The sequence below is a fragment of the Sugiyamaella lignohabitans genome, chromosome B (assembly GCF_001640025.1).
Source record: "Sugiyamaella lignohabitans strain CBS 10342 chromosome B, complete sequence".
In the NCBI taxonomy this organism is placed as follows: Eukaryota; Fungi; Ascomycota; class Dipodascomycetes; order Dipodascales; family Trichomonascaceae; genus Sugiyamaella; species Sugiyamaella lignohabitans.
Window position 1 is genome coordinate 4,816,367 of NC_031674.1, and position 27,776 is coordinate 4,844,142.

Below are 27,776 nucleotides of genomic sequence, written 5' to 3' on the forward strand. Positions count from 1 at the left end.
TAAATATAATACTATTACTACAAATAAATACGAACATGTCCTTATGAAGGGGCCAGGTTGGACAAGAAGGCAGCAACCTCTGGGTCTAAACCCTCAAGATCGGTACCAATTGTAGGGGCTGGTTCATTTTCAATTGCAGTTTTTTGCTTCTTAGCTGAGGGCTCATCGTCGTCCTCGTCTTCTTCATCCGAGCTATTTGGACTGTACGCTGGCGCCACAGAATCGTCGATGGCATCATCATATGACACTGCAGGAGGGGTGAATGACTCAGTAGCAGGAGGCGTAAGTTCCTCAACATTGGGAGCTGAAGGCGAGTCGGCGGGAGTTGTAGATTCCTGTTCTTCGGTTGACCCTACCAATATCTCAGCGAGCTCTTGTTTAGTCTCTGAAGCATGTTTATTTTTCTCAACAAGGTCCTTCAATTGGCTCTCAGTATTTTTTAAGTTTCTTTCATTTGTTTCCAACAACCGTCTGAGCTCATTAACTAACCCTCTCCTTGTTGTTAATAGACTGTTCAGCGATGCTTCGGCAGAGTTTAGTTTTGTGATGAGCAGTGATAGTTGTGAATTGTACACAGGAGGCGCTGGGAGAGTTTCTCCATCAAATATATTAGAATAGTCGTTTAATGCTTTCTTTAAATTTATGTCAGCATTGACGGATGAGTCGGATTCCGTTTTCTGCAAAGCGGATAGAGTTGTAAGCTGGCTTGGAATCGATGGAATCCCAAGTGAGCTGCCTGAAATTCCATTTCCTATTTTTTTGGTTGGTCCACCTCCAGATGATAACCGGGTTTCGATAGCTTGTATAGTTGTAGGAGGGAATATGCTTCTCTGCTTCAGAACGTCCACCAGTCGTCGAAGCTTATTTTGAGTGGATGGCGTGAGGTGTTTATAAGATTCACCTATAGCATCTGGAAAGACATTTGCAAATGCATTCACGAATTCATCCTTTTTTTTGGCTCGAGATTGTTGAACAACCTCATTTGCCAAGTAAAAGAGACCTAGTTTACGGTTTTCAGGTGCTAGAGTGAGTTAGTACACATGACACTTCAAATATGCAAACAATTGACATTTTACTTTTAGTTTAGTTGATAGTATATCTTGACGTTACATACCTTGAGCTAGATATTTGTACCAAGCCACGGCAGCCTGATCAGCATGTCTTCTGTGGAACAGAATCCATTGAGATATCTTGACGATAGACTCTTGCGTCTCGTTAACCGCCATCAGCTTGGTTAATAACACATCTTCTGAAAAGGACATATTCGTAAGAACTGTAGGTGCCCTTGTCCAACTTTATATGCCAATTGAGAAGAACAACTACGGAGTAGTTGGGTATCGCGGTGTAAGAGTTTCGCGTTCGTCGATGAACTACACACATGTAATACTGATAAATTGTACAGTACATATGCAAATCCGGGTAACAGACCGCCATATGCCAAGTTGTTAACTTGTTGCCGCTGTTTACAGATAAATAGACCGAAGATTACGAACGCAGCCTGAGGTATATTTACACAAGAATTGAGTTACAATGTCCAATTTCCCGTCACTTGAAGAGATTGATGAAGGCTTAGTGTCTACCGAGACTCCTAGCGAGTTTCAAAACGATGATTTCCTTGCCCGAGAAAAGGCTGTGCTAGGTGAAGATGCTGAAGCATTCACATCCACCGATGGCCCTGGGGCTGACGAAGCAGTTATTGGCTTCGAAACTTCTTTCCCTCCTTTGGAATCCGTAAGTATTTGTGGCAGCTTGTACTTGATACTAGGTGGTTGTCGCCTAATTGTCTAAATCTGTAGCTCTAGCTGCTCTCTTCAGCATATGTCACTCGGTCGTTAGCAAGCTTGTTACAATTGTGATTGAGTAATTGCATTTCGTTACACTAGATATGATGTAGTAAGAATGCCCCTGGTAGTGACAGCTCCATGTTAGACGGTGTTAGATTGGGTATCTGTCAAAAATACTCGCTTCTGAAGCATGATTGGCCAATATCTAACTCTTTAGAATACTGAGCTTAACCAATCGGGTCTTATTTCGGAACCTGCAGCTCCATATCTTCCAGGAAAACCAGATGAGCTAGCTGCTGAGGCGAAAAAGCTCTCTCTTGAGGACTCTGAGCCGATAAAGTAAGTACGGTGTGGGTATTTTACCGTGACAGAACACAAATCTAACCAATTACAGGGCATGGAAAGCCCGTCAAGAGCTTGAAATTCAACGTAGAGACGAACTGAGTGAATCCAAAAAGAAGGAAACGAGAGCCAAGGCAGAAAAGGCGATAGACGACTTTTATGAAAATTACAACACTAAGAAAGATGACTCGATCCAGCAGACTGCTGCTGAAGCTAAAGCCTTCATTGAAGAGCGTGATGGGAATGTTGCAGGCGGTACTGCTTGGGACAGAATTGCCAAGTTAGTAGACACCTCTGACCAGGGTGCCAAAGCAAAGGGCCGGGATAAGACTCGTTTCAAGGAGATTCTCCTTTCTTTGAAGGGTGATGCTGACGCGCCAGGCGCCGCTGGTTATTAGCTTTTGTATATTTGTAACCCTATATATTTAAGATTCTGTCAAGTTCTATGTATTCTGGCACTTGGAATTAATTACCTGGCTGAGAGCTGCTCGGATTGGGAGACTGCGATGTTTCAGGATGTCGATAAAGATAGTATCAGGAGAATACAATCTTAGCCTACTGTATACCATAGTTGGGGTAATGTACATGGTGTAGGCTAAATCCCTGAAGAAGCTATTATCCGGCCCATAGGCCGGCTAATTGTACCCCTCACAAGCCAAAAATAAAAACATGTTGAAATATTAATGCCTTGCCAAGGCATTTTTAGCATACAAACAAAAATTTCTCAACATGATATGTAACATTATTCTAGTAGAAAGTGCGAAATTCGAACCATAGCTAACGATAAAACGAATAGTGTAAATGCCGTGCACTAAACAAGTACTAATCGGACTGCCGCATGAACGCTGCAAGATAGAGTTGACATACTGATGCATGGTGATGAAATTTCTCTGAAGCTTTGGGGTTAGTCTACTAACAGGTATTAAAGACTTAGTTGGGCAGGGCTTAGTATTCAAGTCATTAGTATAGAGAACATGTGGCATTTAGCCTAAGGATTTTTATTCCATTCTAATGCAGGGTCTGTATTCAAGGAAGAAAATGAGGCCGAGATTATCCTAGTCCCGTTTAAATTCATTTTATCCATTTGGATATTGATTATCACTCCAAAATCCAAGCTGTTTAGAAATGTTTCAAAAATTTTTCCTTCCGATCCCGAATCTATTTACAAAATTTATTTGCAGATTCTAAATATCATACGATTAGCTATCTTTCGGCTTCTTGTTCACCTTAGGTCTGTACCTTGCGGATTCCCTGTCCCATCTACACCCTAACCCGAGAAGGCGGAAAGTATCTCCGAACAGACATCGGGTGCATCCGTAGCTGAGATCCTGCATCGCCCGATGCACATCTATGTAGGGACTGATCGCATCGCAGAAAAACACGAACGGTGGGCATCTTACAGATATTTTCATGCACCCCATCTTTTTTTTTCCGGGCTGTTCCAGAGTGCTCTTTCGACTAGCGCCAAGACTTTTTGGGTGATCTCGTCATAGGATCAGAGAGGGGCAGAGCTCGCTTGTTGGCTGTTGGTAAGTGTCACATTATACTATCAAAGCCTCTATTTGCGTATGATTGCTTGCTATCGCTTCTCCGGAAAACCCCAGTCTGTTTGCTGGCACTGCCATTCAACTGGACGACTTCACGAAAAATAATCAGATGTCACAAACTTATAACGTATTAAAAATTTTTTGAAGTCTCTTTATTGAGGTGAAAATCGTAATATTAGGCTAAAAGTATTTTTCGTTTCGCTAACTACGAAATATATTTTTGTATTTTCATCAACCGTATCCATATTATAAGCCCATCTAGTCACTTCCGAGGAAAAAAAGCTAGCCAACTAGTGCCCCTGGCTTAAAAATCACGATGACGTAGTTGGTAGACTAAATGCGTACTACTATGTCTGGTGAACTGTTACACGTACTAAAATCTGGGCTTAGACCTAATTCATCCGGATACGGCATTGACATGTTACGTTAATCGCCCTTGATGCACAAATTTCATGCACGGGGCTGGGCCTCCGGTGGCCCTATATACAGCCGCGTATTCGCTTTACTTGGCGACATGTGACTAAACTGCATCAGAGTCTACGCCCACCTTCTGCCGGGAAAAAAGAAGACAGAACCGGAACGCGACTCAACAACTAATTTGAACCGAGAGAAATCAGACCATTTTTTCCCTGGACGCCTGAAAGGGATCTGGGTCTCCGGTGGCCGTCGGTATTACCGCGGGAATTTTGCTTTTCATAGAAAACTGTTGTATCTATAGCGATTGTAAAAATGCGCCTTTCCCCCCAAATGTGCCCGTCTTTCAGATTTGACTTCTATAATATAAACGATAACTAATGAATAACCAAGCATAACGTATTTTGAGGTCTCAAATCTTGATGTTTATTTGCTATGTCTCGCTTCCCCGGTTCCAGTGGCTAACCTTGTTTTTTTTTCTTATTGTCGATTGCTGCAGGGCCGTGCAAAAACTAAAAGAAAATATGAAGCACGGAACTGTATGCGGGATATACTTCCGACTGCGACATGGCCAGACCTAATCTGTGCATGAATGCTACGCATAGACCATAAAATTGCTTTTTTTCCCGGAAACGCACTCCACAATTATAAATAAATCGAAGCTTTGATATATGTACTTTTTCTTAGCGTTCAATATATAAAGATTCAATCTATTCTCTTAGGAAAGGAAAGTTTACAAGTCAACAAATAATTTACTAGTTTAACGTCACTATTAACTCAACAATAAGTCAATTTCCGTGATGTCTGTTATGTGTGCTGTAAGACCAAATACAGAGACATCTGGAAAGGAAAAGAAGAAGGTTCATAGACATAGAACAGGATGCTGGACGTGCCGAAAGCGTGGATATAAGTGTGATGAAGGTAAGCCAGAGTGTCAAAATTGTCTTCGAATGAAAATCAGTTGTGAAGGGTATGGTATAAGACTCAAATGGCCCGGAGAAAAAGAAAGATCAAAGAGCATTGAAGAACATCCTCTGGAGCACAATCAAGAATTTTCACCATCTCCAATCCCTGAAAACGTTTCTGATAATAGCAATGGCTACCCTGTGCTGCAAATTGAGCTACTCTCTGAAAGTGAGGCTGCTGCTGAACTTGTACCAGGCATTTCGTCATCCTATCAGCATGTCCTGAAATTAGAAACATCACCAAGAATCTCCGCTAGTGGACCATTATCAGATGCAAGCCTTAACAGTGTCAAATTGGAGAGTCCTCCAACAATGAGCCCGAGTCCTTTCATTCCTCAAAGCAACTATTATCCAAATCCATTCACAGAAGAGTCATTTCCAACTCAATTCTCTTATTCTTCAGTTCATTCTCACGACTCTTTTCACCCTCAGACGCAGACTCTTTTACCCGTTCCTACAAATGTTACAGAACTTACCGCAATGGAGAGTATGGAAAATCGGTTATTAACTCATTTCTCGACCACTGTCGCAGAGCAACTTTCGCCATTAGAAACCTCGGCTATCAATGTTTACCGGGATATCATGATTCCATTTACTAGTGACTCCGTGAAGTATGCCATATGTGCAGTTTCGGCAGCTAATATTGCCACAACGTCTACCACGGAGATGGACTATAGCGAAGTCGCCGTTCAGTATAAAGTAGCCGCAATCAAGGATCTCAGAGAAAAGCTGGCCAGTCGTAATGGTTATTTTGATCAAGATGATTTATCTACATCACTGTTACTGGCTACATTAGAGGCAATGGAGGGCAATTTCACCTCATGGCAAAATCATATTTCTGGAGCTATTAGAGGAGTGTTCAGCATGGATAAAACTGGTCCTGAAGTACATGAATTAATGAACCTCATGGAATATCATGATGCTGTATCTTCAATCTTATCACCAGCTGGTCCATTGTTAGCTCAGACAGGCGACGAGAAATATCAGAGTTCAAATATCTTGCTGAGAGGTATCGACAATACTTCATTCAGTAGTGTTGTCAGTTCCCTCTATAGGATAGTCTCCACAATTTCAACATTAGCCTGCACTGCAACTACTTTTGTAGGACCAACTTCTGCTAGTGCAGGTCCATTCAACATCCCAAACGATAGTCTTTGGACGCAAAGTATGCTCAACAACAGAATGGATATCTTTTTGTTCTTAGATCTTTGGACTGTTTCCCCACTCAATATGACTGCTGATGCTTACAATGCTACAATGGTTTTGAAACATTGTTTGTCATTATATTGCTACACCAGATTGGACAGCAGACAGTTAGGAGCGGAGCTCAGCGCTGAGGTGCTAGCTATACTTTCCCAAGCATCATATCACCTCCAACAAATTTCACCATCAAATGGTATTAACTCGATATTAATTTGGCCACTATGGCAGATGGGCATTCTTGCGGATAGCCCTGCAGATCAGTTTGATATTCTTGACAGACTTGACCAAATTAGACTCACACTCAGGAAGCCAGCAGTTCACACAGTTACAACGTTTTTAACAACATTCTGGGAACGAAGAAGAGGGTCACTCTACACACGTGCAACAAGAAGATCAGATCTGAATGCTGTAACTAACTCAGTAAGTCCGGTGATCTTTTTTTAGATCCCACCTGCTTGTATATTTATTATTTATTTAATGACATTATTTATTTTTAATCTGTATATAAGGAAATCCATGCCATATTCGAGCTGAAGTGACGTCGGCTTGCCCCAACACGGTCTTTTACTTTTGATTTAAGTTCGACTATTTAAGCATTAAAACAGCCACCCAGGGTGCAGAGCTTGGTGTACTGCCATTTCAGCCTTGCCATAAAAGAGGGCGAGTGATAAAGGTTATTCCCCAAAGCTAAAAGCGATATCTTTTCATATAGTAGGCACCGCCGAGGGGACGGCTACATTTACTTAAGTAGGTGGTCAGTTTTGAAAACAGTAAAGCTGCATTTTAATTTAAACCTAGTTGGTAAGATATCAGTCGATCTGTTCGTCATTCCCTCTTTAGGTATTTAAAGTAATTTATCGCCAACTTTATCCTCCAGTATGCGGAATGGATCGCTTTGGAAAAATTATACATGAATGATAGAAAACTGCAATATTTCCGTGGGGCTGGAAAATAGGTACCGTGCATTAGAAACGTTATTTGAGGTTCTGCCACTACTACGATATCGCCGCAACCACATGTATTGGGTCGGCAATTGAAGCAAAATATGGACTTAGGGCTGGAATTCGAGTTCAACTCCGTTTCTCATGTCAAGAATAATTTTAATGCTAAAAACGGCTATAGATAGCTTTGCTTACATGTATATACTATTGCGGTATTCAAGATTGATTTTGCTGATCGGTACTGCTTCGTTTCGTGGATTCTCTCTCCAAAAATTCTGCAAATAGTCCCATAAACCTGCCTGCAGATGAGCCATCTTCTGCAAGCGGTGGGAGACTATTTGATGATTGAGATCTTCTGGGGGACGCAGTATTGTTCACAGACCCTTGCAATCTCGTTAGGCCTGCTTGTGCTTTTTGATCTTCGTCCCAGCCTAAGAAATTCGCAATCAGCTGTAAAACCTCAAACTTCTTGGCATCTCCTCTTTGAAATGATAAGAAAGATAGCAAAAGATTGCTAACCAAAAGTTTGTCAACAGTCTCGCCTTCAGAATCTTTTTTGATCATACGTAGCGCTTTAGTCAAGTGTTCGTTTAAGATGACAGCTTCATGACGAAGTTTGCCTATTAACAATCCTTTTTCTTTAACCTCACTTTCCAAAACGGAGAGCCTTTTATTGCTGGCTTCGAGATTGCTGATATGTGTTTTCGCAGACGTTAGCTCTAAAGTTGCAGAGTCAAATTTTGCTTGTGTATGTTGATTTTGTGATTCTAAAACAGCCAGTTTTTCTGAATATTCAAGGGCTCTAGATTCTAATTGTTTCTGCACTGACTGTAGTTGTGCTTTTAGTTCATCTCTTTCCGTTCTGTATCTTTCAGCATAGTTTGTTTGTGTAGTTATTTGTTCTTCCAGTCCGGAGATACGAGAGTTGGCATTTTCCCTTAGTGAATGGTCGTCTGCTATGGCGACTTCCAAATCCCGTACCATAGACTCGAACTTTTCCGACTTTTCATGCTCCAGACGCTTTTCTTTAACAAGGGTCTCTCGTTCATTTGACCACTCTTGCATTTTAGACTGAAATTCGTTTCTGAGTTGAGAGAGTTCATGTGATAAATGATCACTCTCTTTGTTTGCAGCTATGGCCTCTTGCTGTAATGTCTGAATGGAACTTGAAAGTTCTCTCTTTTCACGCTGGAGTTCCTCGACTTGAGCTTGATACGCCGATAGCTCTTCAGCATCAGATTTAAGACGTGCTCCTAATGTCGACTTGATTTGAGAAATTTTCTCTAGCAACGATTCATATTGTTCTTCTGCATTTTCCTTGGCGGCATTGGCTTCTAACAATTCTTCCTTTAGCTTGACAAAGTCCTGTGAGGATTCATCAGAGGAGACTTTCGAAGTTAGATCCAGGATTTCAGCATCTTTTTCTTGAAGTAGAGATTTAAGTTTTCGTAGCTCCAAATTACTTTCATTGACGGTTTTTTGAAGACTCGAAATTTCATTATTTCTTTCCAGGAGTTTAGTTTCAAGAGAGGTTACATCTGGCCCCGCCTTATCGGAGCTATCCACTCTAGTTTGAGCTTCAGTTAGTGAATCATAATTTCCAATTTCAGCTGAAGAGCCTGATAGATTAATTCCATTACTTAAGATGGCCTTCTCCGCGACGTGGTTCTCAGTGGTGCTTGCTTCGGTACTGGTGTCTTGTGATTGGGATTTAGTAAGTTGAAATTCATTGGATGGAGGTAAATCGCTCTCCTCAGCATTTTTCTCATTCTCAAGAAGAACTTCACTACTACCATTCACCTTGCCGTTGGAATGCGTACTTTCTGCTGATGTTGTCAAAACATTGCCCACTTTGCCGGAGTGTGTTGGTGTTGGTTCCGAACTATTCTCTGAATTGGCTGCTTTAGCACCTTCCTTCACAGCATTTTGCTTTCCTGCCACGCCTGCCCCTCCACTATTTTTCTTTGATTTTTTGCCCATTGAGCCCAATGGTTATATGCTAATGTAGACTTCTCAGTGATCGTGTCCAGACCCACAAACAAGCCTCTTCAATTCGTTACCAATGGAGGGGGCTTTTTGTCGTCCAGAATAATTATATGTCAGCTTTGTGTCAAACTTAATAGCTGCGATTAGCGCCTGGTGGATAACAAATTCCTACGTAATTAACGGATGACTTTCTCTTCAAAAAGCTTAAGGAATATTGATACAGATCTAGTCTCAGTAGATGCGTGTCCAGCACAGCCTTACTTCGAGCAGCCAGTTCTACCGATCACATGACCAGTAATTAACTGTCAGCCTTCCAAGGAACGCGTTTTAGCGCGATCCCCGTCATTGTCTGAAATTATATCTTCTAGCACCCAATACCACAGTAATGGCTGGAGAAGTCCATCCTTTCTTCGCCAGAAGGACTGCATCTGAAAAGGTAAGTATACAAATTCTCAAAACCGTTGAATTTTCTAGCATTGGCAACTAGTCGAGCTGAATGGAACTAACGAGTCTCAGAAGTCGACAGCAAGTTCTCCCGAGAAGAAAAGAGCCAGACGAAAGATGATTGAGGAAGACGACGATGATGATGAGATAGCTGTTGTGTATGTGACCATTCCACCATAATGTTTGACCATTAGAAGGTTGAGGGTACTAACTAGCTGTAGAGAGCCACCTAAAACAAAACGAAAGACCGCAGCTCAAAAGACGGAGGAACTGGAAGATGTGAATGTCTCCGAATATTTCGCAGGCAGCAGGGGCAGAAGGTCTAGGACTAAGAAAGAGGATTACATAACAATTGATGATGATGACGATGATACTGAGATCCTGGAGCTTTTAAGCCAAAAGGAATCCAAACCAAAGTTACCTTCTCAGCCAGCAAAGCAGGAGGGATCACGGCCTGAGACGAAATCCCCCAGAAAAGCTTCCAAAAAGTCATCGAGCCCAGCTCAACCAGCTGTGGAACAGAAAAACGCGGGCTTCACGCTATCCGCCAACGAAATTTTGGCACAAATACCAGATGCTATTTTGCCCGAAGTCGACAGTACTCAAAAAGTCAATTTCTATGCCAAGAAGGCGCAAGCTCCTCAATCTTCTGGTGAGCTACCTGAAATCGCTGAAGCAGCAGACAATTGTCTTGCAGGACTCACTTTCGTATTCACAGGAATCATGCCAAATCTTTCACGTGAGCAGGGTCAAGATTTGGTTAAAAAATATGGTGGAAAGGTTACAACTGCGCCGTCCCGTAACACTTCATGTGTTGTTTTGGGAGCCGAAGCAGGCCCTAAAAAGATTCAAAAAATCATAGATTTGAAAATCAAAGCCATCGATGAGCAGGGATTTTTGGAATTACTGGCAAAAATGCCAGCCAACGGCGGATCAGGAGAAGCAGCTCAAAAGGCTATGGAGAAAAAGAGACAAGAGAAGCTGAAAATCGAGAAGGAAGTTGAACGAATGAGTGCAGAAATGGCACAAAAGGATAGCTCTTCAGCACGAGCTGCGAATAGAACAAACAGTGGCTTGGCTAACCACAAAGAAGCCAAGCCTCTTACTCAGCCACTTCAGGCTGAATCGTCTAGTGTCATGACTGAAGATGAAAAGCTCTGGACCTCAAAATATGCCCCGAACAATTTGAATCAGATCTGTGGAAACAAAGCGGCTATTGATAAGCTGGCGAAATGGCTGCAGAACTGGAGAAGAAATGCTCAAAACAACTTTAAAGGAAATTTCATGGATCCCAACACTTTTAGAGCGGCAATTCTTCATGGCCCACCTGGAATTGGCAAAACAACTACCGCGCATTTGGTTGCTCAGCTGCAAGGTTTTGATGTCATTGAAAATAATGCCTCAGATACCCGATCGAAATCTTTGTTACAAAATCAAGTAAGCCGGACCCTTGGTAATACTTCTCTACTGGGCACGTTTGCCAGACGAGGTGAAGTTACGAATAAATCTAAGAAGGAAGTTTGTCTCATCATGGATGAAGTAGATGGTATGTCTGCAGGTGATCGAGGTGGTGTTGGTGCTATGGCCGCCCTCTGCAGAACAACTAATATTCCAATCATTCTTATTTGCAATGAGCGGTCATTGCCTAAGATGAGACCCTTTGACAAAGTCACTTACGACATCGCATTTCGAAGACCTGACGCCAGTGCAATTGCTCCTCGAATTCTTGCAATTGCTGCCCGTGAAGGTTTGAAGTTAGACGAGGGTGTTGTTAGACAGCTGGTTGAATCGACCAGATCTGATATCCGACAAATAATCAATCTTTTGTCGACATACTCCACCACCAATAAGAACATGGACTATGATACAAGTAAGACCATTTCCAAGCAATGGGAGAAACGTGTTGTCTTGAAACCATTTGATATTGTGGGAAAATTCCTCAGTGCAGCCACATTTGCACCCAGCAACAACATATCTCTAAATGATAAAATTGAGTTGTACTTCAATGACCATGACTTTGCCCCACTGATGGTTCAAGAGAACTACCTCAACTCTGTTCCGTCTAAGTCTCAAAGTACTCCTGGTGGAGCTCTGGCCCTTATCGCTGAAGCAGCAGAGTCTATCTCGGATGGTGATCTTGTTGACAGAATGATTCATGGATCGCAACAACAATGGTCCCTGATGCCACTACATGGTGCCTTGTCTTGTGTGCGACCAAGCTATTTTGCTGCAGGGCAAGCGACTGGACGGTTTAATTTCGCTGGGTTTCTTGGTAACAACTCAAAGGCAGGGAAGTACAATCGACTCCTTCAAGAACTTCAATCTCACGCCAGACTAAAACTATGGGGAGACAAATTGGAAATGAGAATGCAATATTTACCGTTTTTGACCTATAAATTAATTCAGCCGCTACAAGAATCTGGAGCAGACGGTATAGCTGATGTCATTGCTACTCTTGATGAATATTATCTCACAAAGGAAGACTGGGATGTTATTATGGAACTTGGCGTGGGGCCCTTAAGCAGTGAACCAAAAGCAAAGGCTTTGCCAACAACAGTTAAATCCGGTTTCACTAGGAAGTACAATGCTATGGATCATCCGATGCCATATATGAAGTCAGCTGGTATGACTGCTGCTGAAGCTAGAGTTATCCCCAAGCTAGAAAAGCCTGATTTTGAGGATGTGATCGAAGAAGACATCGAAGCTCCAGAAGAAGATGAAAAGCCCCTTGATGATAGTGAGGAGTTAGCCAAGAATAAGTATATTAACATCCCTAAATCTAAGGGTAAAGCAGCTAAAGGAAAGTCTAAGGCTTCTACAAAGGCACCAGCAAAATCTCGCGCCAAAAAATAGCATTTTAATTGACAGCTATACTGCATATTATTATTAAACAAATAAATAAATTATTGGAACAAGAGTTTTACAATACAATAAGAGGAAAACTTGTGGAAAACCAGGCTTTTTCGTCCATATCTTCTAGCCCTTAATAAAGCTCCCCAGATCCTGCAAGAAGTTCGTTACTATTGCGTGCAACTCATCGCCTTATGGTTTGATTGGCTTACGTCCATATCTCCTACACTTCACTGAAAGCTCTCTAGACCACTCGTCAAGTTCCTTTACTATGGCCTCTAGCTCATCCACTTGCTTAACGGTTTGGTTCACACTTTCCACGTAGCCTTGGATTTCAGCATCAATACTTGAAATAGTTTCTCTATTAGCATCCAATACTTTGGCATCTTCTACCAAGCCTCTATACTTGTTTGACGAGTTAATATTCACTCTTTCCATTAACTCCAAATTTGCAATGACACAATTAGTATCTGCTTCTATTACATGTCGAAGGCTATCGAAAACATCATCAAGAGCACTCATGGCTACCAATCTAGACTTCTCCGGGCTGCTGGTCCTTTTATACATACCCTTATAATCGATTGTGGGTTAGGTTATAATATTTGTTTGTTTTAAGTTCCTAAATACTTTTCTTCACATCATATTCTCCAAGAAACAGCGATGTATAATAAGTATTCTTCGTACGATTCAAGACCAAGCCCGGGAGGGAATAAGAGGAGAAGGGATGATGATGAAAGTGATTTCCAGAGAGGTCGACGGGCCCCTCCACACATTCAGAAACTCATTCAATTGAGGAGAGCAATTGTTGAAATTGGAGAACCATCCAAATTTAAAATCTCCGAGGAAATTCAGAAATTAGGAAAAGATTTGGGTGCTTGCGATACCGATACGCGCAATGGTGTGCTCAATACAATTCTGGCTGTCGTAAATGAACAACCACATAAGATCCCACTATTGTCTGGTGCAGTTCAAATCGCGAACGCAGAAAGCGAGATTCTCGGGCAAGTTGTGATAGAATTGGCTCAGAGTGAAATCCAGAAAGCCCTCAATGGAGGTGAACTCAATAAAGTAAAACTCCTCATTCGCTTTATTGCTTCCCTTGCTCCTATAATTGAGGGTGATGGGGTCACCGAGATTCTGAGTGCCCTTCTTAGCATAGCATGCGACCTACAGAACGAGGCAATTAATTCGGACAAGGGAAGTAAAAAGTCCCTAGTTGCCGAGGAATTGTATGTGGCTGTATTACTTGCACTTCCATTTTACGTTGCTGCTGACCCATTGAATATCCCCTACGCTAATGAGATCTTAAAGACCTCAACGGAGCGATTTCAGATAGGATCTTTCCAGGCAATGAACCTGATAGTACCTTTTTCAAACGGAACATCCACTATTGATGCACCTTATGTAGCCCAAGAGTTTGTGCGTTTAGTCAAGCATGCGCTGGAGAACATACATAGTGAATATTCTGATCAATGGAAAACATCCAATTTACTTGATATTGGGTCAATTGTTAAAGAATCTCTCAATCAGCCTACTGAGAGTGAAGACGACCAGCAGGCTAAATCTGTAAAGAAACATCTTTTTGCGGCGGTTCACCTGCCAACACTAGACACATTCAAGTCCTTCCAACCACGATTCCCATACCCCAGAATCTATTTTCAAGCTTACTTGCCGTCAGTCTTCGAAACAGTACCGCCCCCCAATAGTTTAGAGGGTGTCATTCTTAGAGACATTGCCACCGATATTATTACAGCTATGGATTTTAACAGAAAGGAAGTCACTCGACAGTTGATTACTCTTGATCTATTTTTTGCTGACGGGTGTTTCACAGAACCGGGTATATCTTTCGACCGCCTTGAAAAGGTTCGGGAGAGTGGTGAAGAGAAATCAACCTGGAAAGTCGAAGACGTGGCCCTGGAAGCCGTTTTACAGCACATTTTTAATTTACCTTACCAAAGCCACGCACCTGCTTATTATTATACTATTCTTATCGAGGCATGTGTAATGGCCCCTCAAGCAATTGCCCCTGTGTTTGGAAGGGCAATTCGGTTTATATATAAAAATTTGGAATCACTAGATGTTGAGCTAGTATTTAGATTCCTTGATTGGTTTGGCGTACATTTGAGTAATTTTAGTTTTACTTGGAAATGGAAAGAGTGGGAGGCTGATCTCAAACTGACAGAGAACCATCCCAAGCAAGTATTTATTCGGCAGCTCATTGAAAAGGAGCTACGACTAAGCTATCCGGAAAGACTTCGAGATACACTACCAGAGGAATTCAAGCCATTATTAAGACTAATTCCTAGTGAACCTATTTTCAAATATTATGAAGCCGACAGCAAGTACGAGACTGAGGTTCGTCAATTAGTTGCTGCATTACGATCAAAAAAATCCGACGAAATCCAAAATGCGATTAACGTGTTGCGGGAAAAGGCTCTCGGTGAGAGTGTCGGGGAACATGCAACAGAGCTTGATCGCACTTTAATCGATATCTTAGTTACAACTATATGCTACCTTGGAAATCGATCTCTAAGCCATTCCAAAAACTGGGTTTCTCAGACTGCTGAGGTTTTGAAGGGCTTTATCACATCTTCTGAAGACGAGCTTACTGCTATTAAAAGCATTGTTTCATATTGGACGGATCTTCCTCATGTTGGCAAGTGGGTTATGAGACATTTTGTCGAGGCAAATGTATTAACTGATTCGTCAGTTACTGACTATTTATTGCAAGGTAACGAGGGCCTGGCTCCCATAGTAAGCTGTGATGGATGGGAGCAATTTTCCTGGGTTATGGACAAGTACGATTCTTCGGATGATGTTGCTATTCAAAAGACCTCGAGGATTATAAGTAAGCTAGGGTTACTATTAGATCAAAATAGTGATGATAGTGATGAATCATCACAATGGGCAACCTGGTGGTATAGAGGTGTTGCAAAATCCTTATTTAGAAAGTATCCCAAACTGTTTACTAAAGCTAGAACTCAAACGGGCACGGTTGATAAATTTTTGGAAGATCTCTTCCCTGCTTTGGACGAGCTAGCGGAGTTGAGCAGCAAAAGTGATTTGGCTTCCACGTCTTCCGTCGTAGAAATTAATGGCGAAGATCAAACATTAGCTGACGGGAAGGAACTCGAACCTGATATGGCTAAGTCTAACGACAATAGGCCGCCAGAAGAGCCGGAGCCGATGGATAAAGACTAAGTTGCATATGAGAACCTAGCAACTTAAATTCTCTTTAGTCAACTGCTATTGGTATATTAAAAATGCGTTTATAAATAATTCGTTAAGACATTACATGCGGTGAAGTCGAGTTATTGGCTCCGAAATCAAGACTCGGTCATTGATATTTTTCTAGCTAAGTTCCTCATGCGACTACTAAAACGGTTGCTGGTACGAATAAAATGTGTACGTTCGAAAGGAGCTAATGATTTCAGATTCTCGGGCTTTGGCCTTTCGATTTTAACAATCCCGGGTTGATTTAAAGAAAGCTTCTCGGCCTCATGAGACATACTGTCATTAATTGATTTCACTGCCGTCGCCGTCTTAGGAGATAACAATCCTGTCTCTAGCGTGCCATCAATTTTTGATATTGACCGGAACGACTTCAATCGGCTGCCCAACATAAGCTTTTGGGACCGTCGAAGAGGCTTTGGTTCAAATTCATGTGAATTAGAAGTGACCTCTGTTCCAACCCCACCATCTTCACATGGTAGACTTGCTTTAGCTTTAGCTTTAGCCGAGATCATGTCGGACATCAGCTTTGAGTTATTGATAATTACCTCAGTAGTTGCATGCTCAATAACGTTTGACAAACTATCAGTCTCGAAATAGAAATTGAGATCAGTATTTATATCTCCCAAGTCCCCAGCACTCTCTTCGGGCGAATCGCTGCCCTCCGATCTTTTCAAGTAACAATCTGGTCCATCTGAAGTTCCTGAATCTACTTTAGGCGTGGCTATGACAACCTCCGGGATGAAATAAGATGACCTTTCAGGTTTTTCAAAGAGTCTCTTCCCAATTGTGTAGGCCGTCGTGGAGTCAGCTTGGGCCCTAGCGTAGAGAGGTATCACAGTCTGATGACATTCATCGCGCTGAGTCAGATCTTTGGATTTCTGATCAGTTATACAGTTTACACATGCCGATCCATAGTTTGCGAAACAGCTGCCATGGCCAGAGCAATTGCTCTTATATGAGACAAGGCTTGGAGTTCGTCTCTTGTATAAGTTTGGCCCCAATGGCCTCGTTCCTAAAGGGGATAAATTGAAGTCCCCAGAATTACTACTACTGTCTGACATTTCCGTCTTGTTGAGCCAGTTGCTATTATAAGTCTCCAAGAAAACTGGACCATTATCATTATCTGAAATACCAAGGAAAACTATTTATACTTGTTGGCGACCCGAACTTCGCAATAGTGGGCACAAGTTTTTGAGTTTGTGGGGGCAGCAGGATCAAATAATAGCCAATTTACATCAAAACCCTATTTTCTGAAGGTGCCATCGTATAGTTGCAGAATCTATTATCTCATTCATTTCTTTTCAATCTTTAGATAACTTTACATAAAGCGGCAAAGCCTAAATGAGCTATAATAGAAAAAAACCGGACCTTCCATGCATTTACTATACGAGGGCTGGAAATTTCCTTACATATCCCACCCTAGGTTTTCCTTTTCTAGAAGAAATGGAAGCTAATAAACTCGGATGCTTCTATGCTAGTAGAGATTTCAAGAAATACGATGGATCGTCCGCTTTCATTAAAGCTTCACCAACAAGGACGGCACGGACACCATCTTTAGCATACTTCGAGACCTCGGCGTTTGAGGTTATTCCGCTGAGAGCCGCAAGGATAACACCATCTGGTACATTGGAAACTAAGGACGATGTCGTATTAAGGTCAACATTGAAGGAATGCAAATCTCTATTGTTAACACCAATGACCTTGGAGCCTATGGCATTAGCTCTAGTCAACTCTTCAGCAGATGCTACTTCTACTAAAGGTTCCATTCCTAAGGACTTAGAATATTTGTAGAGTCTCTCTAGAGTTGAGTCATCCAGCATCTTCACAATTAGTAATACAGTATCGGCCCCTGCTAATCGGGCTTCCAAGATTTGGTATTCATCGAAAATAAACTCTTTGCGTAAAATTGCTGGCCTATTTGGTAAAGAATCTACCGCTAATCTAGCAAGACGGAGATCTTCCAATGATCCCAAAAACCAATGCGGTTCTGTTAGAACAGATATAGTTGCAGCACCTGCCTCGGCATAGATGCGAGCCTGGGTGGGGGCATGGACGCTTAATCCTATTGGGCCCTTCGATGGTGAAGCACGTTTAATTTCAGCCATAACGGACATATCTTGATGGGACAACCGATCCGCAAAATCAATAAGTGTGGGTGCTAGTCCGAGCTTTAAGGACTTTTCTAATTCCTTAAACGAACGTCCAGGGACCTTTTTAGCTTCCTCAACATCTTTCTTCCGTTGCTCAAAAATTCTGTTCAAGATAGAACCATTGGCTTGTGATGCATTAGAGGACACAGAGTTGTTAGCAGCTTTTGCCACATTCGCTTGGTGCTCTTTCCAGGTACCTCCACTAATAGTCAAAAAGTTTCTAACCATCTTTCGTCCTTCCTCGGTAAGAATTGATTCAGGATGAAATTGAACTCCTTCAACAGTGTATTCCTTATGACGAACACCCATTATAATACCGGTGTCTGATGTGGCAGACACATCTAAACATTCGGGAATTGAAGTAGGATTTCCTGCCAGAGAATGGTATCTAGTAACAGCGATGTGTTGCGAGGCACCTTCAAAAATGCCCTTTGAATCGTGAGTAATGGTTGAAGTTTTTCCATGTACAATTTCTCCTGCGAACTTAACCTCCCCTCCGAAAACTGTGACCATACACTGCTGACCCATACACACGCCAATCACTGGAATTTTACCAGCGAAGTACTTGATAGCATCACATGAAATACCTGCATCTGTGAGAGGATGACCAGGGCCTGGTGATATGAGTATGCGATCAGGATTTAGTGCTGCAATCTCTTCTACTGTGATCTTGTCATTTCTGAATACCTGGACATTAGCACCTTCACGGCATAGATATTCGTATAGATTCCATGTAAAAGAATCATAATTGTCAATCATGACAACATTCTGAGATAAGCTACTAGCAGTCATTTTCAACTACTATATTATGATCAGTAATTAATGCTCCAAAGATATGGTCACAAATATATATGACTGTTTCAATGTTGACTCAATCCTACAGATGATGATGAGATCGGCAATCAGTCAGAAAGTTTCATGCTTAAGATATAGCTGCGGCGCAAGCTAACCAGTGCCGCACAGTTAGGTTATATTAGAATCGCGTCTCGAACGCGAAGAGAGCTTTGTGAACAATATAATATCAAGTATAAAAATGGATGGTAAAAGTCTACAACTAGGTGTGACTCCACGAGTGGATGCTTCGCTATTAAAAGATTATAAAGGAAAACATGTGAAAATTCTTGGAAAGATAAAGACTCTTCATGGAGACCACGCAGTGCTAGAAGCTGGCGGAGAGGTGAATGTGACCCTCAGTGTTGTAAGTTTGACTAGTTCCACAGGAAAGCTGATCAATTTATAATCCCATCCAGATCTTGAAGGATAATTTGAAAAATGTAACTTTGTAATAGGATATTTTACTAACATAGTATAGGGAACCAATTTTGAAGCTGGTAAATATTACGAGATTATTGGACAAGTGACTGATGACCAAACCATTCGATGGGAAAACTCAATTGATTTCGGTACCAATATTGGTAAGTTTTAACATGCTATACTTTGGAAACCAAGTTCTGCCTTTACCGATAAATGAGAGATCAAACGTCGCAGAACTGTAAAAGAATTCAGACTTATAAAGTCTACTCGGTTCAGCAGCTGAATTAAAGCACTACTAACATTTACTAAGACCCACAGAACGTCAACGGCTTAATTTCAGCCATTCATAAGTACCCACAGATATTCATTTAGCTGAACGGTAGGCTAAATCATCTAAATTTATTTAAGAGATGCTCATAGAGCAAGAGTAATATTGATAACAAAATAAATGATATTTTTTGTTCCTCTCGTAAGCTAAATAGAGAGCCAGACTAGTATCCGCCTGCGAAATGGCTAGTCAATGATTTTGGTGACAACCTGCTTGAGAACGCCTGACGCGACAAAAGCACCTTCTGTAGAATCACTAATAGCAGTGGTAAGCAAGGCAGAACCATCCCGACCTTGAATTTTAGACTGCATTGAAGCCGATACTACCTCTGCTGGTGAACCCTCCTTTTCGGATGACTCGTTGACAACCAGAATTTTCTTAATACTGCCAAGCTTTAGACTGTGACATAGTTGATCAGTTTCTACAAACGATGCCGCCAGCTGACTTAATTGTTTGACTTTGTCCTCATCGGTGGTAGAGGTCAATATTTCCTCTCCTACAAGGGTGCTGATTTGGCCTAGAGCATTTAACCGTTTGAGCTCAGTCAAGTCCATTGTGTTTGTTTCACCGATCGTTGTGAACTACAGGAAGCTTGTGGCTACAGCCCAAATATCAAATTACTCACGTGACTTGTTCGATGATTAAGTGACTTTACAGAAATATTGAAATGCAGATATTGTCTTAATATTTATAAAATTCGGATTAATATATATAAATGTAAACAGATAAATAAGGTCATAAAACATGCAAAATCGAATGAAACAACTCGTATAGTACAAGAATATTAAATGCAATAATAAGTGATGCTTGGCAAAGGGTCACGGAAGACATACTAAGCCTCACTGTAACGATTTAACGGTAGGAGCACCAGCATCATCTTCATCGAATTCTGATGGTGTTACATGTGCTGTCCCCGTGTCATGGCCCCATTGCTTAGTGGGCCAATGGGAAGTGGTTTCATCATACAAATAGAAGAACGAGGTTGGTGGTGACGAAGGCATCATAAGTGGTTCTGAAGGAATGCTGGAGTTATCCATAGAACCATCGAAAGTCATATCGGAAACCACTGAGCTTAATTGATCTTGGCGGTTTCCATTGGAGCTGCTGACGCCACCAAGAGCACGTTTAGAGGGTGAGTCCAAAAATGCCTTGAAAACATCATCATCGTCTGAACGAGGCTGAATCAGTTTAGCAATCCATTTGGAAGTAGGAGTAATCGAACCCATCGGAATGTCAGAGCGGATCCGATTCTTTTTTGGAGTTTCGAACAGTGAATCAATATCAGCTGTATCAGGCTCGTGACCATGAGGATTAGTACTCTGATCAGATGTCGGGCGTCTGTTCTCCTTGTCAGACTCATCATCAACAGCTTCGCTATTAGCAGCTTTAAGAGGAGGAAGCATGGAAGCAGTGTTCTGTGAAGGCAAATGCAGAGGTTGGGACAGGTTTGTCGTCAATTCTTTGGCGGGCTTAGAAACGGGATCAGGGGAGGGGCCATTTCCCGTATAGTCGATGGTATCCCCACCAGTGGTTTCCACGTTTGGCGTAGCTGATGATGGTGTTGAGCTTCTAGAAATAGAAGCACCATCCGCTGGTGAAGTTGATGAGGGATCAAGTCGACTAGCGTTATTTGTCAATGACGTCGCTGGTATTGACGAACTTGAGCTAGGCTTCGTATTGGGTACAGGAGTAACTGCATTCGCAGAGGATGAGTTAGGAGCCGTCGAGGGTCCCACAGGGCCACGAGCTGTGGCAGACAAACTACTTGTCACGGTATTTCCGTTGCCATTACTGGAATCGTTGTTGGCATTATCTCCATTATTTGCGCCCGCCTTTTTCTTGGAGTTCTTGGCAGCATTGTGCCACAAGCTTTCTGGTCTCATTGTCTTCTTGGTTTGATACCATAATCCACAAGGGTTGCACAAGTTTCGATCTTTATCCCCGGTCTTAACTCGTCTCCATGTGGGCGTTTTGGTAGTACCACAATTATCACACTGAACAACAACATCAACACCCGATCCGTCGTCATCTTTTGCTCGACGTCTTCTACCTCTGGCTCTGGTAGTGCTACTTGATGATGAACTTGTAGCTGGTGCAGGTGGGGCTGTTGAATTTGAGGTATTTGTACTCTTGATACTATCGTTGAATGCCGATGATAAGTCAATAGAGCTGAGGCGAATCAGACCCTTCTGTGTTGAGATAACATTTGAGTTGGAATTGCTGTGGTTATCCGATGTTCGAATAGGGCTCGAAGCACGTATGTGTCGGTGTTGATTGTGGCTTCCATAAGTGTTCGAAGTAGTTGGGGGTGGTGAAGATGCAGGATAGTATGGATGAGGGGCAGAATCGTTTGCTAGCGACTTGTAGCGTTTCGGTGCTTGTAGTATTGGTGATGAGGGAGTAACACTAGCGGGTCTCGAACTTGTCGAATTGCGACGAGCCGCTTCGTGCAACTTGTCCGTATTGGCATTCACCTCCCGCAGACTATAACTCCTCTTAGCCATCGAGTGATTGTTCTGGTTCTGATTATGTTGATTTGCCTGATGTTGTAAACTCTGAGGTTGTGATTGGTTCGAGTTCTGTACATGTATCTGACGCGAATGCTGATTCTGTGTCTCGCCTTGAGTCTGTGTTAGGATTTGACTTTTACTTCGATTCAGATTCTGCATTTGGTTCGAAGTTGGTTGGGCATTTCTATTTTCGTCGAGATTTAGTATGCCTGCGTTTGAACTGACAAATCTAGCCCACGCAGGGTGGTTGAAATCGCTGGGAAGATTTTTAGCTAAAGATTCGTATACCCTTATTGATGCTAAGTAGTCGTCTTGGTTTGTATCTTGCAAGGGAAACAATCGGAGGTGAACCTCGAGAGTTTCTTTTGCCGCATACAAGGGAAGAATGTTGTTTGTAACTTTTCCTGCCAACCAAACTGGAGCTGAATTTTGCGATAATCTTTGTAAAGTGACCCATGATAACATGCCATGACCTACTAATGGTTGGTCGGGTTCTGTGAAATCCACTGAGTATACGGCGTAATCTTTACACGAGGTTCCAGCTATTAGCTCAGGTGAACATTCATTAACTGCTTGTAAACAGGTACCCAAATCTATCACTCCTAGTGGCGAATTATCATCCCCATAAGCCACGGGAACGCTCACTACATTTGGCAGTCTAGCCAAACACATTATAGAGTGAGTCTTATCGAAAGTGTACATTATTTTCACTATATGGGGAGTTAGTCCTAATCCACGACTCCTCATAGCCTCGTAACAACTATCAAGCGATGCTTATCATATAGAACCAAATCCTACTTTACTTACCTCGCATGGGGCGAGATGCCATATCCTGTAAATTATCCATAATGAATTTGTTCTTTCTTTTAGCCTGCTAGAAAAGTGTTCGCGTTCTAAATGACAATCTTCGTGCTTATAACTAACAATAAAAGACAGAAGTAGAAAACAGAATCAAGAAAGGCAGTGGTCTGAAGAACCACGACGCCACTATAATTTGTTGCAAATATTGCTATTCGTGATCCTCTATAAATTATCGGCACCAAAACTATCTATTGTGAGCATTAATTTAAGGGGTGTCCAATGAATAATGTGACCGAAGTAAAGATCGAATTCAATATTGAATAAACAAAGAGTCAAGAAAAACTGTTGAATGAAATGAAAGAAATAAAAGAGTGTATGGATCCAATTCAAGTTTATGTGTGATAACAGAAAAGCTCGGACACACGAAATATATTATAGTATGTATAAGATCGTGTTTTATTCGCGTACACCCAGCCGCGTGACTGGAGCGCGCCGAGTTTACCGCGACCAGCCTCTTGGGAGGTTATAGCATACAGGCGGATAATAAATTCTTGTTGCATAGCTGGGCGGTTTGTTATTGCAGCAAAAATAAATTATAGAATATAAAGATTTAGAGCACGAAGACGAACACTATAAAAAAGTCGAAAATTCACCTTACCAGCTATGACATTCCAAATTCGACTCTCGAGAGCTACTACCGGACACTATAGAATTGAGGCAATTGCTTGAGGGAAAGTTTATAAGTAAAAAAAATGTAATTTAGGATGCTGATAAGACTTAGCAAGCAATTCTCCAAGATAGGTACGATCTTCCGATGATGTATATCGTAATGGTATAAATTGGTTAATGGATCGATTTTGTCGCTAAGAATGTAGATTATCACGACAGCCATCAACACGAGGTGTTGACGAGTATTGAAACGTTTGATTTTTTTTTGGTTTTTCTGAAGCTCTGAAAGGCAATTAATAGACGATAAACACTTAGTAAGAACGATGTAGCTGACTAGCTCATATAATTTGCTTAGCGATAAGGACTTTGAACATCAATCCAGTGTTGTTGATCACAACTATATTACTACATGTTGCCCGTGTTGTTAATCACAACTATATACCATGTTTCCCGATCCCAATTCTATTAAAAGGTTCATTATTTCTTGCTAATCCCGGAACCTGATACGCTATTATATTATGCATTTCACAATGAGAACTCCCAAGTCCAATAAAGCTGGAACTGGAGAACTACTGCAGTATTATCCGGTATAAGAAGTTGCACTCTCATAACTTCATGGATTTGACACCCAACTTGAACCAATCTATACCCATTCCTCGAGGACTGATCTGCCTTGTTTTGCTGGGTTTCTATATGAACTGCTACTGGTTTCAGGAACTTGACATGACCTCGTTGTCTGCTCCAACATATAATGACAAGAGCCAAAGGTTGGTTCCTGGAGACTTGTTTTATTCTACATATTAAAATAACGAGTGCAGATATCGCCTGTTACTGCGAGTGTTTGGTTTGTACCGCTGTCATATTGACAGTTTACCCTGTTGAATCCATTTATACGGAATCCATTTAAACCAGCACCGGTTGTGCATGTTTATTGAGTCTGCACAGTAGTCAGGCAGGGGTCGTGGAACATCTAATGATCTGCTGAAATATCTTCCTATTTAAGCACCGTAGAAACGGCTCGACGAAACACGATAGCATTGGTGACCCTGAAAATAGAAACCTTGATCTGGTCAAACAGACATCATCAGCCATAAATGAGTTTAATAATAATAGTGGCCGCGGTGGTATTGTCGCTAGGACTGGTATGTATGATCAGTAATTTGGAATCTAAACTGGCTGATTTCTACTCATATTTCGCATTATCTGGCGAGTCACCAGTAATTTGAAAAATAACCTCCGTGGTTCCAGTCAGGGGAGAACTAACCAGCTAGGCATTTTATTTAATAGTACTTTCGCTATCTCATGCCCCACGCCAAAGTACACAACGTGAAAAGCGCTTTTCAGGTGTTACCCAAGATGGGCAAATTTCAAAAGAATTGTTGACTCTACCAACTCTAGATGACGAGCCCCAGTTGGAAATGAGCGTGGTTGTTCCCTGTTATAATGAAACTGGCCGACTAGGGCTCATGCTTGACGAATGTGTCCCAGTTTTGAACGAAGAGTTTGGAAACTCTTGGGAAATCTTGCTGGTAGATGACGGATCAAAAGACGGTACTGATCAATTCGCATTGAAATGGGCTATGGACCACAAGCTTCCCCCTTTGAGCTTAAAAGTCACCAAGCTAGAAAAAAATAGAGGAAAGGGAGGAGCTGTTACCCATGGCATGAAATACGTTTCAGGTAAATATGCAATTTATGCTGATGCTGATGGAGCTTCCAACTTTAGCGATATCAAAAAACTGCTGGTCAAGATTAAAGATGATAAACTAGGAGTTGCTATAGGATCCCGCGCTCATATGGTAAATACAGATGCTGTGGTTAAGAGGTCGTTTATCCGCAATTTCCTTATGTATGGACTACACACTTTACTCTATGTTTTTGGCATTCGAACTATTGGTGACACCCAATGTGGATTCAAGCTGTTCACCAGAGACGCGTTAAAACTGATCTTTCCCTTTATGCATACTGAAGGATGGATATTTGATGTTGAAGTACTCATCTTGGCCATGAAAAAGAACATTCCTATATATGAGGTTCCTATTTCATGGCATGAGGTTGAAGGATCTAAGATTGAACTCGCCAGGGACAGCATAAAAATGGCCATCGATCTAGTCATCATGAGATTTGCCTACCTCTTGGGAATCTACCAGGCTCATAAAGTTACCATTGACAATAAGAAGGACAGATAGATAGAGTGCCATATAATACATTATAGACTGAATATATTGCATAGATTTTTTTTTTTTTTTGCCGAATGAAGTGGACGGCGACTATGACTCGACTTATATACCGTCGGCCACCTCGTTCAAACACATGCGATGTCATACTAGATGCTATAAAGTCCAACAGAAACTAAATTTAAATCTGTTTACTATATCTACTTAATATCTACTATTTATCATATCAGTCGTTTTACTCAAATTTACCCTCCTCGAGACCTCTAGCATTTGGAACATCTCTGATTACCACTCTCCATCCACTGCTAATACCTTTCTTGACAACTTCTTCTTTGCTCACAAAGGTCAAGCCACAGAGCTTTGGCCAGTTTACAAACTGCATGCCTTGTTTAATAAAGACTCGAAGTGAATACAAAAAAATAGAGAGCCATACCAAAAGAAGAGCTCGATTGACATAAACTGAGCTGTCCTCTTTGGGAAATAAGACACTTGCAACTAGCAGGATAAATGAGCCAAGTATAGTATAAGGCACTGCCTGAATACTCAATGGACGAGAGTCGAAAAAAGGTGGGACCAAAGTCTCATGTGGCAAGTGGTTACCTAAAAATAGGTCAAACCCATCTTGGCGGGGTCCATCAGTAAAATTGTTCTTATAGTATCGAACAAGTGAATTGCGCAAATCACTAAGCGCTCCTCTCTTGGTACGTCTACCTAGACGAGTAAAGTCCGTCTTTAAAGCTCCTGTGCCTGAATAGGCGCAAGAGACACCATCTGCATTATCAGCCCAGGTATTCCGGAAAACAAACAAGAATGCCTTGTCGGTTTCCCATGACACCCCAGGTTCAAGGATTCCAGCATCCTGTAATTGTCTCTGAAGAATCCACTTGGCAAGTTGGCTTTGAACCACATTTGTACGATCCAAACAATCCATACAGTTGGTGCGAACAACAGATGTCTGCCTGTCAATTACCGTTTGAGAACCACCGCCGAGCTTAGCGGAAAACCACTTCTGGGAATCCAATCCTAAGGTTTCAAGCTGTTCGATAAGAAGATTAACTCGATACCATCTCATCTTACTACATTCATGGTGGAAATCAAAGTATACGTATTTCACGTTCTTTTCATCGTTGAGATTCCGCACAACGTTCTCATACACATCTTTGACTGGTTTCTCGTAACCCTTCTGATTCACTAAGTTGACTAGATAATTCGGGCCATATAAAGCGATTTGCTCATCAAAATGGCGCTTGGCTGAGTTAACAGCAATGCCACCAATCCTTAATTGTGGCTTGTATTGAACATTATTAATCTCGGCCCAATAGGCAGGTACACTTCCACGGGTTTGAACAAACGAGTACAATCTATCTTTAATGATAAGAATCTGTTCGGTTTCATTGTAGTTGGCCACGTTTCCTTCGTCATCAATGCCTCGGCGGAAATATCTAGTACCAGCTCTAAATCTACTTCTTCTAGAGATTACGCCGAATGTTGCCGCTTGACCAACAATGGACGTATCATGGATACTTATAACACCATAAATTACAGGCTGAATGAACTGACTGACCTGGTTATTGCTCTTAGCTTCATCCAATAGATCTTCACTAAGGTACTTGTTCCAGAAAAACCGATCGTCTAACGATTGCAATGAGACCGAATTAATTGGCAAAGCCTTGTCATCCTTCCTTTGAAATGAATTAGTCAAGTCGAAGCCATAAGAGAAAAACAACGATGCATTGTCCAAATGATCTCTCAGTAAACTAAGATACTGTTTTTCACTGTCGTCCTTGACACGCCACTCACGAAGTGGAAGAAAGTCATATTTAAGAGCCCGATAAATAGGGTGTCCGAGGATTTGGCCTATTTCGGCCCATTCCTTGATCACGACAATGTACTTTGTCAATCTTAGTCTTATGATACCCAATATACCGCCAATTCGCTGGCTGTCGCCAGCATTCGCGAATGAGGTCTTTTCATTTCTTCCCAAGCGAATTTCCCCATCTGGTCTTCCAATTGAGAGGGTCAAACCATCACCGCCATCTTGGACGAACTGATATTCGCGATCCGTCTGCGAATAATACAAGGGAGCTGCCATCCTTCTTACCAAGAGGTGTTGTCTTGATTAACATCTCGGCCCGTCTTGCATCTAAGCCACCACTGCATCTACCGAAGATGCGCGC

At 41.8% G+C, this 27,776-nt stretch overlaps 11 protein-coding genes across 11 annotated transcripts; 5 read left to right on the forward strand and 6 right to left on the reverse strand.

Annotated features, from left to right (window-relative positions):
• Window positions 1-41: 41 nt before the first annotated feature.
• On the reverse strand, window positions 42-1,262 carry RTT103 (Rtt103p; the record flags this gene model as incomplete). Its single annotated transcript, XM_018880695.1, has 2 exons — window positions 42-1,021; window positions 1,115-1,262. 2 exons carry the CDS (start codon window positions 1,260-1,262, stop codon window positions 42-44), a joined length of 1,128 nt encoding a protein of 375 aa, XP_018738489.1.
• Window positions 1,263-1,530: 268 nt separating this feature from the next.
• Window positions 1,531-1,788, forward strand: clc1 (clathrin light chain; the record flags this gene model as incomplete). The annotated part of the gene is made up of 1 exon (XM_018880696.1): window positions 1,531-1,788. The coding sequence occupies one exon, from the start codon at window positions 1,531-1,533 to the stop codon at window positions 1,786-1,788; it is 258 nt and encodes an 85-aa protein (XP_018738490.1).
• Window positions 1,789-4,887: 3,099 nt separating this feature from the next.
• AWJ20_3665 (uncharacterized protein) lies at window positions 4,888-6,699 on the forward strand (the record flags this gene model as incomplete). Its single annotated transcript, XM_018880697.1, has 1 exon — window positions 4,888-6,699. One exon carries the CDS (start codon window positions 4,888-4,890, stop codon window positions 6,697-6,699), a length of 1,812 nt encoding a protein of 603 aa, XP_018738491.1.
• A 713-nt stretch (window positions 6,700-7,412) lies between these two features.
• On the reverse strand, window positions 7,413-9,176 carry RUD3 (Rud3p; the record flags this gene model as incomplete). The annotated part of the gene is made up of 1 exon (XM_018880698.1): window positions 7,413-9,176. The coding sequence occupies one exon, from the start codon at window positions 9,174-9,176 to the stop codon at window positions 7,413-7,415; it is 1,764 nt and encodes a 587-aa protein (XP_018738492.1).
• Window positions 9,177-9,743: 567 nt separating this feature from the next.
• On the forward strand, window positions 9,744-12,479 carry RFC1 (replication factor C subunit 1; the record flags this gene model as incomplete). The annotated part of the gene is made up of 2 exons (XM_018880699.1): window positions 9,744-9,784; window positions 9,848-12,479. 2 exons carry the CDS (start codon window positions 9,744-9,746, stop codon window positions 12,477-12,479), a joined length of 2,673 nt encoding a protein of 890 aa, XP_018738493.1.
• Window positions 12,480-12,668: 189 nt separating this feature from the next.
• AWJ20_3668 (uncharacterized protein) lies at window positions 12,669-13,043 on the reverse strand (the record flags this gene model as incomplete). Its single annotated transcript, XM_018880700.1, has 1 exon — window positions 12,669-13,043. The coding sequence occupies one exon, from the start codon at window positions 13,041-13,043 to the stop codon at window positions 12,669-12,671; it is 375 nt and encodes a 124-aa protein (XP_018738494.1).
• Window positions 13,044-13,136: 93 nt separating this feature from the next.
• On the forward strand, window positions 13,137-15,677 carry STO1 (Sto1p; the record flags this gene model as incomplete). The annotated part of the gene is made up of 1 exon (XM_018880701.1): window positions 13,137-15,677. The coding sequence occupies one exon, from the start codon at window positions 13,137-13,139 to the stop codon at window positions 15,675-15,677; it is 2,541 nt and encodes an 846-aa protein (XP_018738495.1).
• Window positions 15,678-17,179: 1,502 nt separating this feature from the next.
• TRP3 (bifunctional anthranilate synthase/indole-3-glycerol-phosphate synthase) lies at window positions 17,180-18,652 on the reverse strand (the record flags this gene model as incomplete). Its single annotated transcript, XM_018880703.1, has 1 exon — window positions 17,180-18,652. The coding sequence occupies one exon, from the start codon at window positions 18,650-18,652 to the stop codon at window positions 17,180-17,182; it is 1,473 nt and encodes a 490-aa protein (XP_018738496.1).
• Window positions 18,653-20,281: 1,629 nt separating this feature from the next.
• AWJ20_3671 (uncharacterized protein) lies at window positions 20,282-22,654 on the reverse strand (the record flags this gene model as incomplete). Its single annotated transcript, XM_018880704.1, has 1 exon — window positions 20,282-22,654. The coding sequence occupies one exon, from the start codon at window positions 22,652-22,654 to the stop codon at window positions 20,282-20,284; it is 2,373 nt and encodes a 790-aa protein (XP_018738497.1).
• A 2,186-nt stretch (window positions 22,655-24,840) lies between these two features.
• ALG5 (dolichyl-phosphate beta-glucosyltransferase) lies at window positions 24,841-25,611 on the forward strand (the record flags this gene model as incomplete). Its single annotated transcript, XM_018880705.1, has 1 exon — window positions 24,841-25,611. The coding sequence occupies one exon, from the start codon at window positions 24,841-24,843 to the stop codon at window positions 25,609-25,611; it is 771 nt and encodes a 256-aa protein (XP_018738498.1).
• Window positions 25,612-25,834: 223 nt separating this feature from the next.
• SAC1 (phosphatidylinositol-3-phosphatase SAC1) lies at window positions 25,835-27,691 on the reverse strand (the record flags this gene model as incomplete). Its single annotated transcript, XM_018880706.1, has 1 exon — window positions 25,835-27,691. One exon carries the CDS (start codon window positions 27,689-27,691, stop codon window positions 25,835-25,837), a length of 1,857 nt encoding a protein of 618 aa, XP_018738499.1.
• Between the last annotated feature and the right edge of the window lie 85 nt (window positions 27,692-27,776).